This window comes from Marmota monax, unplaced genomic scaffold (assembly GCF_021218885.2).
Source record: "Marmota monax isolate L192 unplaced genomic scaffold, Marmota_monax_Labrador192_F-V1.1 WCK01_AAM20220418_F8-fsc00200, whole genome shotgun sequence".
Taxonomy (NCBI): domain Eukaryota; kingdom Metazoa; phylum Chordata; class Mammalia; order Rodentia; family Sciuridae; genus Marmota; species Marmota monax.
The window spans coordinates 925,445-938,513 of record NW_026692549.1 but is presented as its reverse complement, the minus strand read 5'-3'; the positions used below and the strand labels follow the sequence as shown (position 1 = coordinate 938,513).

At 60.3% G+C, this 13,069-nt stretch overlaps 1 protein-coding gene across 13 annotated transcripts in view; it reads left to right on the top strand.

The window, feature by feature from the left end:
* Positions 1-11,322, top strand: part of Ep400 (E1A binding protein p400) — a 100,608-nt gene extending 89,286 nt beyond the window's left edge. For 12 of the 13 annotated variants that reach the window (XM_046445940.2, XM_046445939.2, XM_046445942.2 and 9 more), the window contains 8 exons: positions 372-579; positions 658-848; positions 2,212-2,430; positions 3,630-3,825; positions 4,198-4,322; positions 5,668-5,814; positions 8,592-8,669; positions 9,193-11,322. In XM_046445940.2, the coding sequence (XP_046301896.1) occupies positions 372-579; positions 658-848; positions 2,212-2,430; positions 3,630-3,825; positions 4,198-4,322; positions 5,668-5,814; positions 8,592-8,669; positions 9,193-9,465 (1,437 nt within the window). In that variant the 3' untranslated portion in view covers positions 9,466-11,322. Of the gene's footprint in view, positions 1-371; positions 580-657; positions 849-2,211; positions 2,431-3,629; positions 3,826-4,197; positions 4,323-5,667; positions 5,815-8,591; positions 8,670-9,192 lie in introns of those variants that run through there. The other variant, XM_046445943.2, reaches the window with a different exon arrangement.
* Positions 11,323-13,069: the final 1,747 nt, after the last annotated feature.

The following is a 13,069-nucleotide window of genomic DNA, read 5'->3' as shown; positions in this document are numbered from 1 at the left end:
GACAGCCGAGGTGGCTGGCAGAGGGCAGCCTGTACTTGAAGGCAGCTCAGAGGTGGACTGGGAAGGGCAGTGGGGCTGTAGCCTCTGCGCAGATCGGAGAGTGGCGGGCCGTGGGCCTCACAAGGCTCCTGCAGGGTTATCAGGAACTTGGATGTTCCTGGGGCACAGGGCCCTTTCCACCTGCAGCTGCAGCTGGCCATGAGCAGCACTGCTCTGTGGCTCGAGGCACCATGTCTGGATGCTCTTGGGACCACGCAATACTTGTGTGTGCAGAGAGAACAGCAGAAGGCCCCGCAGGCCTGGGTCTGGAGTCCAGAGCCTCTTTCCGGGTGCCATGTGGAAAGTGGTGAGCTCTGCCTTTGCCTTTCTAGACGTCCGGAGGCTCTGCTCCTGCCCAGGTGGTTCACACACAGCAGCGAGCGGTTGGCTCCCCTGCCACTGCCACCACTGACCTGGTATCCATGGCAACGACCCAGGGCGTCCGAGCAGTCACCTCTGTGACAGCCTCAGCCGTGGTCACTACCAACCTGACCCCTGTGCAGACCCCGACACGGTCTCTGGTGACCCAGGTGTCCCAAGGTAAAGGGGCCTGGTGTTTCTACCCTTGCACACCGCTCAGGGAGCAAGGGCGGAGGTCTGACTCCTGCCTCTGCACAGCCACAGGTGTCCAGCTGCCTGGGAAGACCATCACCCCTGCACACTTCCAGCTTCTCCGGCAGCAGCAGCAGCAGCAGCAACAGCAGCAACAGCAGCAGCAGCAGCAGCAGCAGCAGCCGCCGCCCTCACAGGTGCAGGCTCCACAGGTGCAGGCCCAGGCCCAGATCAAAGCTGTGGGCAAGTTGGCACCGGTGAGCCCTTCCCAGAAAACACACATGCTCTTGCAGTGGGTACCTTGCAGGACCGGAGGCGGGCAGTGTGCCGTGGGTACCACTTCCCACTCAGGGCCACTTTGGCCCACTCCTATGTGGCTCAGGCAGGCTCCTCAGTGTTCCCTGAGTGCAAGGGCCCATCTTCCCCACTTCCGTCTTGTGCACCCCTCTCCACCCCTCTCCACCCCTCACCACCCCTCTCCACCAGAGGGTGCCAGTGAGCCGCAGTTTCTTAGACCAGGTGGCTTCTGCAGTCTGCTTTTCCAAGGTGGCGGTGGGAACGCTGATACTCCTGGTCCTTGGCAGTCTGTGTGCCTGTGCCATCATTTATGCAGTGTGCTCGCCCATTTTAGAAGGAAGTGTTATGTCCCTGCCACCAATGGACACTATGAGTGCACACTGGTGAAGGGAGCCAGAGACACAGGAGGCACAGTCAGTGGGGCTGTGACTGCTGTGAGGGTGGTGGTCATGCCAGCTGAGGCCTTGTCCCAGGTGCTGGGAGGGCAGGAAGTGCAGTGCCTGGTGTTCCTGCTACAGCTCAGTGTGTTCCAGAGCCCTCGTGGCCACCAGGGTGCCTGTCATGCTCCCTGGAGAGCTGTGCTGCCCATAAGGTGAAGTTTCAGTCGACACGCAGTGAGGTGTAGCGTTTGCCCCTCCGTCACCACACTTGCTTCCCGGGTCTGACCTTGCATGGCCTGGCTGCTGCATTGCTGTCCCTGCGGCAGGTTCCCCTGGACAGGGCTGCATTAGAGAGTTTCCTTGCCCAGGGGTCCTTGGGCCCAGCAGAGGCAAGTTGTCCAGTGCCCTAGGCCCCAGGGTCTGGCCTCTGAGACACCTGTGTGCCAAGAACTCTTGTTCACCTGGTGTCGGGCGGGAGCCCCACCCATTCTCCTGCCCCTGTCGCTTCTCACCGTGCCCTACTGTAGCAACTGCAGAACCCCTTCTGTGTCTGGCGAGCCCACAGACGTCCGACATTCTGCACGTCTCTGTGAAGTGCTCCTTGAGACGTTTGTTTCTTAAAATGTTTTTAGAACTCACGTTTCATATCGTATTTTGATATTGCTGCTTCTGTTAACAAATTACTGCTAGTTATTTAACTCATTTACTAGTCAGTACATTTGGGTGCTAAATATTTGACATGTTTGAGAGATAACAACCTAGAAATTCTGCTGTGGATTCTCTAATCTGTCAAGTATGCTTGGTGCAAGGCTGATTGTGAGCAGGAGGCTGTGATGCAGGGACAGCTGCCCTCTGCACATCTGCACACGAGCACCTTGGTGCTGGGCAGAGGCAGGGGGACCTGCGTCGTGACGTCACACAGCGTGCCTCGTTTGGGTTTCAGGAACACATCATCAAGATGCAGAAGCAGAAAGTGCAGCTGCCCCCACAGCCCCCACCACCACAGGCCCAGCCTGGGCCCCCCCAGCCGCCAGCACAGGTGCAAGTGCCGCCTCCGCAGCCCCCGCAGCAGCAGAGCCCCCAGCTCACCACGGTCACAGCCCCACGGCCCGGGGCTTTGCTCACAGGCACCACTGTGGCCAACCTCCAAGTGGCCCGGCTTGTAAGTTCCAGCTTGTATGCACCTTCTGAGAGCAGCGTCTCCGTGCTTCTGGGGGCTGCGGCCGCCTGCTGGGATGCTGGGTGTCGTGGCAGCTTCGCAGGGAGCCGGGGAGAGATCAGTCCCTCGAGTGTTGGCCTCCTGGGAGAGGGTGAGACCCTGCCCACGTGACACTTTCCGACAGCGGTACTCCCCAGGACCGACTGTCCCCAGACTCTCTGGGACTGCGTGGTGGAGACTGAGCAGTGGTGTGTGAGCAATGAGGCCAGACACAACGTGTGGCTGTCTCCCTGCTGTGGAGGGCAGGTCCGAGGGTAGCATGGCTGGAGCACAGTGCTGCAGGTGGTGTGGGACGCGGCCAGGCCCCATGACCAGCTCCAGTGGGCAGGAGACCACTGCAGGGAGAGCTCCGATGGCAGGATGCAGCAGGGTGTGGGGCACAAAGAGCCAGCACTGTTGGGTGGCGGGAACCCCCTGGGGGCCAGGCGCTGCCTGGGCTTCAGGTCCTTCCTGGCCTGGTACCCAGACTCCCCAAGGCAGGAAGAGGTGGCTCACGTGGACTGCACGTGGGCTGAGTGCCTGTCACGCCCCGGCTGGTTAGTCTCTGACCTCAAGTGTGCCTGCCGCTTAACACAGCGAGGAGGGACGGCCGTGAGGAAGCGCCGTGTAGGGGCGCATGTGTTCCAGGAGGATAGGGGAGTGGTGGAGGGTGAAGCAGCTTCCAAGGGGACGAGGGGCAAGTGGCGGGACGCCCTGGAGGGCTGCCCGCTGGTCTCTGCGTTGGTGCAGAGGTGGTTCTGGGCACCTGTTCTCCAGTTTCTTACACATATAAAAGGACCGATTTCCATTTCTGTCTTCTATAACATCCTTTAAGGAAAGCGGTGTGTAGTAGCAGGGTGGGGGTCCCCAGGCGCAGGTGGTGTGGTGGCGGCCTTCAGGTGGGGGGCAGGGCAGAGATGGGGCCCAGCATGGTTTGGTAGCTGGGGAGGTGCAGGAGGCGGCAGAGAGCCTCACGTGAGAGTGGGCAGCCTGGCCTTACAGTCCCGCCCCTGCAGCTGGGGGCACCCTGCTGCCCTCTAGTGCTGCCCTCCAGCCATGTTACCAGCCCCACTGGTTTTCTTGGGAGGTGACTTCTTGAGGAATGATGTTGGAAAAGACACACATCCTGGACTTCTCCGGACTCTCCTGTTCTTCCCGTTTAGACCCGGGTTCCAACTTCCCAGCTGCAGGCCCAAGGGCAGATGCAAACACAGACACCGCAGCCAGCTCAGGTGGCCTTGGCGAAGCCTCCGGTGGTGTCTGTCCCAGCAGCCGTGGTCTCTTCGCCGGGCGTCACCACTTTGCCCATGAACGTCGCGGGCATCAGCGTGGCAATTGGGCAGCCACAGAAAGCAGCAGGTGCCTGCCTTGCAGCCCTCCCCTCTGCTGGACGCTGTGTGCAGTGAGCCTTTGTTGGCCAAGATGGCCGCAGCCCTGCCCTGCCCTGCCCTGCCCTGTCCTTGGAGCCCTTTGCACACAGGCCGTGTTGTGGATGCAGTTTCCTCAGAGCGTCCCTGGTCTGCTGGGTCCTCAGTCTAACTGAACACTCGCGGTCTGAAGTTTCACCATGGTGTGAATGGGACCTAGGCATGCAGAGGCATCTGAGTGTCTGGGGCTGGCTGGCTGTCACAGCTGCAGGCTCGACGTTTCCTGCAGGGACAGTCAGTCTGAGCAGACCAGCGTGAGTGGGGCCCTGGCCCCAACCGACTCACAGGCCGCATTGTCTTGCAGGACAGACCGTCGTGGCCCAGCCCGTGCATGTGCAGCAGCTGCTGAAGCTCAAGCAACAGGCCGTGCAACAGCAGAAGGCCATTCAGCCGCAGGTCGCCCAGAGCCAGGGTGCTGTCCCACAGAAGGTACGGCCTGCTCTTGAGAGCCCCAGAGGGCACGCAGCTCCCAGGGGCACCAGCACGCGGTCTCACCACCACTGCCTCTCAGGGAACACGCTGTGTAGTATTGGTCTGAGGATGCAGCCTGGAAGGGACCTGGGGGACTTGTGAGGATGGGTGGGCCTGAGCCAGGATGCTGGCCAGCTGTGCAGCCATATGAAGCCATGTGACTGAGGACCCTGAAGGGCTCGCTGTTGGTGCTCTCCTGGCTCCTGGGGAGGATGTTTGAGGGAGGAGCCTGTTGTGAGTGGGGAGCCTGGGGGCAGAAGTGGTAGCTGAGGGAAGTTCACAGGGCACCTGGAACTTCATTGGTGGCCCTCGTGCATGGCGAGGGCAGTGCCGCTGTGTCCCTAGCCTGTAGGTGCCTCTGCTGGCGCGAGCCACGGGCCTGGTGTGTGCTGTTCTCTGGGCAGAAGTGTGGGCACGAGGTCTCAGCAGAGCCGGGCTAGGCCGAGTTCTGCAGGCATCTGGGGCTGATCCCAAACAGCCCATTTTTAGGAGGATGAGGAGGACTTGCCCAGAGTGGCAGAGCTGGTGAAAGGAGGCAGGTCAGCTCTGACCACAGGGGCCGAAGCTGGGCTAGGGGCGCTGAGGCCTGCTGTGAGGCAGGGGGCAGAAGACAAGGCAGAACTGTCCCTGGAGCCTCAGGCAGTGAGCACAGAGTCCAAGAGGAGGGGCTTGTAGGAAATAGTCAGGATCTGCAGGGGCACAGGTGGCTGGACAGGTGTCTTCCTATGTGGCACTAGGCATAGCTGTCATTATAGGGCAGGGTGTGTCCCAGATCAAGGCCGGTTGCTTATTCTTGCTTTCCTGCAGTGTTCTCTCTCCTGGGGCACAGGTTGGAGAAAAGCATGGTGCTCAGAGCCACCTTCCCAGTCTCAGGAGAAGGAGAGCTGTGTAGTCGGTAGAGGTGGCCTCCCTGGGTGCCCAGAGCAGCCAGCTGGCTGGTATGCAGTCTCAGGCCTGGCTCCCACTGGAAGGAGGCAGACCACAGGCTGCACCTCCAGAGTGGCTTATGTTCTCTTGGTAGAGAGAACTGGAAATGAGAATCACTATGCGCAGATCGGGCACACGGGTCGTCACCTCTTGTACTAAATGCTTTCGGGTTGTCTGCTGGATTCTTAAATTAGCCTTGAGAAACTGGTCAAGTTCAGTTACCCACACAAGGGTGTCCACACACCAGGTCCCTGTGGAGGTTGGCAGGTGACTCCCAGCCTGGCTGCAAGGAGGGCAGGCCTCCGTTTCAGTCCAGGGACTGCCTGAGTAGCCAGCACTGGTCCAGGGTCTGATCCAGGTCATCTGTTCCCTCCAGCTGGCAGCGCAGCAGATGGCCACTCAGGGCCCACAGCAGAAGGTCACCTACGCTGCCCAGCCGGCCCTTAAGACCCAGTTTCTGACCACGCCCATCTCTCAGGCCCAGAAGCTGGCTGGGACACAGCAGGTGCAGACCCAGATTCAGGTGAGCAGGGAACAGAGGGTGTGGTGGGCTTTGGGGTTGCTGGGCAGGTGCAGGCCAGCTGTGCTACAGGAGTCTCTGGAGGGAGGTCTGGGCTCCTCGTAGGCAGTGCACAGTGGGCCCCTGGGCCTGCAGGTGGCGGTGGATGGGTGGGTGCCTCCTGGGGTCAGCCTTGCCATCGCTCAGCCCTCTTGGCAGTGGTCTCCTCCCCGTGAGGCCTGTTGTTGGCTGGTCTGTCTTGCATGCTGGATGTCAGCCTGCAGTTCCTGAGCCACACAGACTGTCCTGCACAGCATGCTCAGTTCAGGTCCTCACCCTGGACTTCACGGCCTCCCCCTTCCTGGCCAGCACTGAAGACGCTGCCCAGAGGACATGGAGCTCTCTCTTTCCTCCACCCTCGTGGTTTGCTCTCTTGCTTTGGTCTTTAGTCCTCTTTTCACACGTGATACCACAGAAGAAAGGGCTGGCTTAATTGCCATGAGATGCCACTGCTTATTGAGCGGTCCCAGCCGTGCCTGGACCTGTGGTGCCCTCACCCGAGCCGTGTGGGTCTGCCTGCACTCCAGGTGGGCCGTGCCTCCCGGCCCTGAAGGCACAGTCCACAGCCTTGGCTGTCCTTGGAGCTTTGCCCTTCCCTTGTGGTCTCAGCCGTCCAGCAGGTCCATCACCGCCCAGCCCCTGCCACAGCTTTGTGGAGTCCTATTCGCTCTGAGATGCAGGCTGACGTCTGCACACCCAAGCTTCAGGTTCTCCAGCGGAGAGGCCGCTCGCTGCCCATGTCTTCTGAAATGCTTTTGTCACATTTCCTCCTGGCTCTCAGAGGCCTTGCAGCTGTGTCGGGTGACGGAGCCGTACTTTCTGGTGTTTTTGTACAGAGTCTGCTGCCTTTTTTTGGTACCAGGGATTGAACTTGGGGGCCCTCAGCCACTGAGCCACACCCAGCCTGTTTTGTACTTTAGAGACAGGCTCTCACTGAGTTGCTTAGCGCCTCATTTCTGAAGCTGGCTTTGAACTCGCCATCCTCTGCCTCCCGAGCTGCTGGGGTCACAGGCGTGCGTCTGCTTTTTAAGTTTCATCTTCATACATTTTTGTACAAAAGAATTTTTTTTTCTGTTTTTTTAATTGTTTTTTGTTACATGAAGGAAAATTCTGTTCTTTTCTGGTTTGCTAGGACTTTCTGCACCTTTTACCCTGGGTTCCTGTCCGTATCTCCCTGTCCCCTCCTGGGTGCCTCCAAAGACTCCGGGCTTAGGGGCTTGCTGTGCAGGTGCAAGGGTGTCCGCCAGGCCTGCCCCAGCTGCTGCCCAGCTCCAGACTCTGGGTCCTGGCTGCGCTGGGCAGTTTCATGGCGAGGTCTGACCCCAGACTGCGCAGGGCTATGTCTTTGGTTTTAGACTTTCCTTTTACACCTTCCCGCTTCTACTCGCAGCCATCCCGCATCTTCCTCTTAGTGCTGCAGATGGATTCGGGGAACAGCGTGCAGCCGAGGGGGTGCTGCCGTTGTCCAGGCCTCGCGGGCAGGCAGGCCCTGGCTCTCAGGCGCCTGTCCCTTCTGTTGGAATTTGTCTGCTGCTCTTCCTTCCCCACCTCTCCCTCTTTTGGCCTTACCTTTTCTTGTTTTGTTTTTGCCCCTCTATTCGTCTGAAAGTTGCAGGCTGGTGACGTTCTCGTAGAGCTCCTAGGTGGTCACCTGAGATCCCACATGCTCCCATGCCATCAGTGACCCTGCCCTGTGCTCCAGCAGCAGCCCCTGCACACTGTGCTCCACCTGCACTCGACACTGTGCCTGAGGTGCCTCTCCTCCACCGGAGGGTGCCCTTGGACTTCTCGTTAATGTTTGGAAATGCCTACTTTTCTCCTGCTCCCAGAAGGGATTTGCTTAATACAGAATTCCAGGCTGGCACTGATTTTCCTGGCACACTTGCTTTGCTGCACTTGGCCCTGGCATCAGGCAGCTGCTCTGGTCATGCGTGCACACACCACCCTGTTCCTCTGACACGTGTGCGGAGCTTCCGGCCTGGACTGGGCTCTCCTGGGCCGTGCTGGTCTGGATGCTGCTTCTGCCCATGTCCCCTTCCAGTCTCCCAGCCTCTGCTCTGTCCCGTGGCCTCCTGCGTTCTGAGTAGTGTCTCCCACTCTGCTCGGCTACTGGGTTTTCTGTGGTCAGGTCTAATCTGCTCTTCAGCTTGTCGGAGTTTCACTTGGTTGTTTCTCACGTTCAGAACCCCACGTCTATATGGTGTCGTGGTCCCTGTCCTCAGGCTGCACTGTGAGAGCCCCGCTGAGGCCAGGCGGCATCTGGCTTGAGTTGCCGCCTTGGGTGCCACATGGCTTTAGAGTCATTTTTTTCCTTGCCAACTTTTTTCAAAGTCTTTGAGGCTTCTTTGTGGCCTGTCACCTCTGCTGGGCTCCTGTGGGCATGTCAGGACCTTCCCCTGGCTGTGGCGCCAGGTGGGTGTGTCTCGGGTAGCACCCAGGAGCACACCTGGGACGCGCTGTCTCGCGTCCTCGGTCTCAGTGACCGGGTAAGAGCTGAGAGGGAGCAGGTACTGTGCTGCTGCCTGCAATCCTAGGGCTCAGGAGGCTGAGGCAGGAGGGTGGCAAGCTCTAGGCCAGCCTCAGCCACTGAGCCAGACCTTAGGATGCAGGGGTGGGGTACTGCTTGATGGTAGAGTACTGGCTTCAATCCCAGGACAAACAGCACCAAGACGGAGGAGAGGGAGGAAGTGTCCATGCACGTGTTCTGAACTCTGTGTCAGCCTCTTCTGTTTTGTCAAAAGGTCGCCAAACTCCCTCAGGTGGTGCAGCAGCAGGCACCCGTGGCCAGCATCCAGCAGGTCGCCTCCGCCGCTCAGCAGGTAGGACTGCAGACGCAGGCCGCCTGACCCTGGCGTCTGAGATGCTGGGATCTGTGGCTTCTCCCTGAGGAAGCAGAGTGCTGATGACTAGGGGCTGACTGCCCAGCACAGTGCTCCGGCCTGCTTCTCGCAGGGCGTCCTGCACAGCACGGGCTGCACTGTGCTCAGGACAGGGCTCTGCAGCGTCCTAGGCTCCCTGGTCCCACAAGAGGAGTCTGCATCCCACAATGTCTGGGGGAAGTCCTGGTGTCCCCTGGCTGACGTGGACCTGGTGCTGTCCTGCTGCTCTCTGCTCTCTTTCAAGGGGGCCAGCATGCCCAGTTTAAAGCAGTATTTACATTTCAGGGTGGTTCAAGCTGCAGGCAGCCAGGCCCCGCCCATGCCTTTCCTCCCCGAGACTGGGGAGGCCCTGTTTCCACCTGCTCCTGCTCTGCCAGAGAGCACAGGAGCCTGCCCTGGGCTTGGCTGTCCTGCTGGGTGACGTGTGCACTCTGCTGACAGTGCTTTCTGGCTCTCGGCACAGGCCTCTCCTCAGACTGTGACACTCACACAGGCCACGGCGGCAGGGCAGCAGGTGCAGATGATCCCCGCGGTGACTGCCACGGCCCAGGTGGTACAGCAGAAGCTCATGCAGCAGCAGGTGGTGACCACGGCCTCGGCGCCACTCCAGACCCCAGGAGGCCCGAGCCCAGCACAGGTGCCAGCCAGCTCAGACAGCCCGAGCCAGCAGCCCAAGCTGCAGATGAGGGTCCCGGCCGTGAGGCTGAAGACGCCCACCAAGCCCCCCTGCCAGTAGGCCACCAGCAGGTTCACCTGCAGAGCATGTGCTCGAGCAGTTGTGTTCAGGGAGCGTCCTCACAAGCACCCCTCCTGCCACGCAGCTGGCTGAAGAGCCGTGGCAGCGATGATCCCTGGTGTCTCGCCTCTCGTGTCCCCCAGAGCAATAGTACTTTTTTTGAAAGCCGCTCAGCCTGGTTGTTGGTGTCTGGTACTTTGCACGTCCAAGGAGTTGGGGGCCCGTGTGGTGTCAGCGGCTGGCGCCTGTCTCGGCACTGCCACTGCGGCCTGGCTCACCCGCTCAGCTGGAACGCGCCTGTGGTCTGCGGGAGGGAAAAAGGGCTCTGGAGTCCATGCTCCAGGTGGGCTTTGCACTCCAATCTCCCCTGGTGAGTGTGAGTGGGCTGACTCTGAGGGGGCAGGTCTGGCCCTGTTGCCCATCTCCATGCACAGGACATGAGGGGGCAGCCACCATGACCCAACTTCCGCTCAGAGTGGCAGTGTGGCCTCCCCAGCCTGTCGCCATGCTGCTGGCTCCCATTTGAAGGGGCTCTGACCGTCCCCCGCTGTGGACAATGCTCATGGACTTGGTGCGCCTGACAGCTCGGGCAGCTGTGCAACGCGAGCTGGCCTGGTCTGGTCAGGGGCATCCTTTCCTGTGAGAGCCTCTCTGTGCCTCCAGGTTCCTCATTGTCTTGAGGTCCATCTGCCAGCAGGCCTGCTGTAGCTCCGCCAGGCTCTGGAGGGGCCCTGCACTGAGGGGGGCATTCCGGGGGGCAGGTGCCCCTCAGGGCCTGAGGGGCTGGTGAGGGCTCCACGCCTGGTGCTGCCGCAGCAGGAGCACAGGCCCGCGGCGCCCTCTGTGCCCTTGGATCTGCCTGTGTCACGACGTCTTGCCCTGCAGTGGCCTTTGCCACCAGTGTGGCGCATGCAGAGCTCCCATGTGCAGTTGCGTCTGGACACCCCACCACTGTGTCTGTCCAGTGCCCACCTGGGGGCCGACTGGTGAGCACTGATGAGGAACCTGGAAGGGAGTCAGCACCACACACTAGAGAAGCAGGGCTTGAGTGTCCAGCTCACCGGATGCTTCGGACCCAGCGCTGGGGCCTGCGTGCTCGTCAGCAGGCCTGGCATCAGCCAGGTGTGTCTGGCCAGCAGTGCGCCCTCGCAGGCCCTGCGCTCCCTGGCTCCTCACTCCTGACCCCGCAGGACTGCGAAGTTCTGGCTGTGCTGGTCTTCCTTGTCCTTCCTCCTGTGCTGTGGCCTCTCTTCAGACCTGACTGCCCAGCATAGTGCTCCGTCCATCTGCGGCCCCAGGGAGAGCATGGGCCCCCTCAGAGCTGCTGAGAGAGCGGGCCTGGGATCTGGGGTGCAGTGTGGACCCTGCTGCTGCTCAGTGTCAGCCTCTTGTCTCTGGCGGGCCTCCACAGTGAGCCTGGCCACAACATGTGGTCAGAGGTGACTTTCTTGCCACCCCATCAATGGCATCGGCTGCCCCACCAGCTGTAGGCCTAGTGCATGGGGGGACACCATGCTTCCTGTGCTCGGCTGCGGCCCTGCCTCTGTGGGGGGCGGCAGCCTTCTCTGTGCCAGTTGTGATTCGGAGTTCAGAAGGCAGAGTGTGCAGCTCACGGCCCAGACTGCCACTCCACCTGGCCCCTGGAGGACGGACCTAGTCAAGAGTCACCGGGTCACTCTGATGAGGCTGGGCTTCCCTGGCTGCTGGCCCTACAGGCATGTGTGCTGACTGGCAGCAGGTAGAACAAGACAAACTGTAAATACTTTGTTAACACAAGCATTTGTACTTGAAGAGTAGGACCTTAGAGGGCATGGATGTCCTGCCAGACAGACGGCATAATAAAGTGACCTTTTTATATGTTTCTGTCTCGGTTTTCATAGAAGAGCAGTGTTTAAATTAAAGTCAGATGTTGGCTGTGTTTTTCACAGCACAAAGTGGCTGCTGTGGGTACCAGTGTGTGCCAGTTCCTCCTGAGACGTGGTGCCTGGCAGTGGGCACTTGGCCCTCTTGCGCTCGGGGCCTTGCTGATGGTCCCTCTAGCCAGCGCCCCGTGGCTGCTGTCCCTCCTGTTGCTCTTGGACTTTTTTCCTTTTCTTAGAGACAAAAGCTTTCAAGTTTTAATAAAAAGCAGGCAGGAAGCCGAGGGGCAGTCCTGGTGCCCTTCCTTCAGCACAGGAACAGGCACCCTGCCTTGCAGACCCCTGCTCCAGAGCGCACCCTCCCAGGCAGGAAGGGGCACAGGCTCTGTGCACCAGGAGCTGTGGGCCAGCAGCAGCCCAGTGGGTCCTGCACCCAGCTATCAGGCTGGTTTTCCAAGGTAATGGCCCTGTCCCCTACCTGAGCACCTGTGTAGCTCCATGCCTCACCAGCCATGTGCCATGGGCCTGCAACTCCTCCCCAGACCCCTCTGCCCTCTCCAGACGGTCGAGTCCCTTGTCATAGTTGTCAACGGAAAAGAGCTCTGTGGAGGGTGCCAGTCCCTGGTCAGGTTACGTTCATGTGGCCTGGAGCTAAGCTGCACACTGGGTGGGGCTGGGGCCACAGGCTCGGGAGGGCAGCACCTCAGCCCTGCAGCCAGCACGCTGGCGGCTTCTGCTCAGATGTCACTCACCGGATTGCGGCAGTAAGCCTCTCTCTGGGCTGTGCCCCAGGCCTCTACTGAGAGGGCGGCTCTCCAGCCTCCACCAGGAGCCCCTCCCTCCCCTGTTTTGGCTGCCCCTGCTGCCCTGGTATGAGGGTGGCCAGGGAAGCTTTTCTCAGCTGCTGCCATGGAGGATCCTGCAGACAGACTGGTTTGTCACCTGCCTGCTGCCCCACCTCTATGCCTCCTGCCCTCCACCCCACGGCCTTCTATCTCAACTGCTTTTGGAAGCCCCCTCACCACACCCATCAGACCCCCAGCTTCCTCAGCCTACACTGCTTGCAAGTGCTGTTGGCCTGGCCTGCAGGTGAGGTGGGTCTGTCTCCCTGGTCAGCAGGGCTCCCTGGAAAGGACCCCCACCTTTTTTTACCCCCAGGACTGAGGGTTGAACCCAGGGGTGCTCTACCACTGAGCTACACCCCAGCCCTTTGATATTTTAAGACAGTCTCAGTAAGTTCCCCTGACAGGCCTTGAACTTGTCAGCCTCCTGAGCAGCTGGGCTCACAGGTGTGGCCACCACAACACCAGCTGTCCATTTGCATTTTAATCACCTACTAGAAGTAGAAAGCCAACATCTGGCCTCAAGGAACTCAGTCCTGGTGGTCAGTACGAGGAAGTGAAGGGCAGGTACTGGCCAAGGAAGGTGTGGCATGGACGTGCTATGTTGGGGGAGTCAGGCAGCAGGGATTTTCTGGATGACTGGGGAAGAAGAGTGTTGAAAGCACAGGAACAGCATGTGCATGCAGGTAGCAGGACAAGTATAGCCCACCTGGGAGGCAGGGCCCGGTTAGAGGATGGCAGGAGTCCTTCCCAAGCCCAGGGCCCCAGGGCAGAGCCTGCCTCCTGTGCAGACTGCTCTTCCGGTGTGCCCCGCCAGGCAGAGGAGCAGGAGCTCCCAGGGGGGAACACCATCTTGGCGGCACTGGAGCCCTGGGCAGGGTACTCCAGGCCCTGCACTGTCAC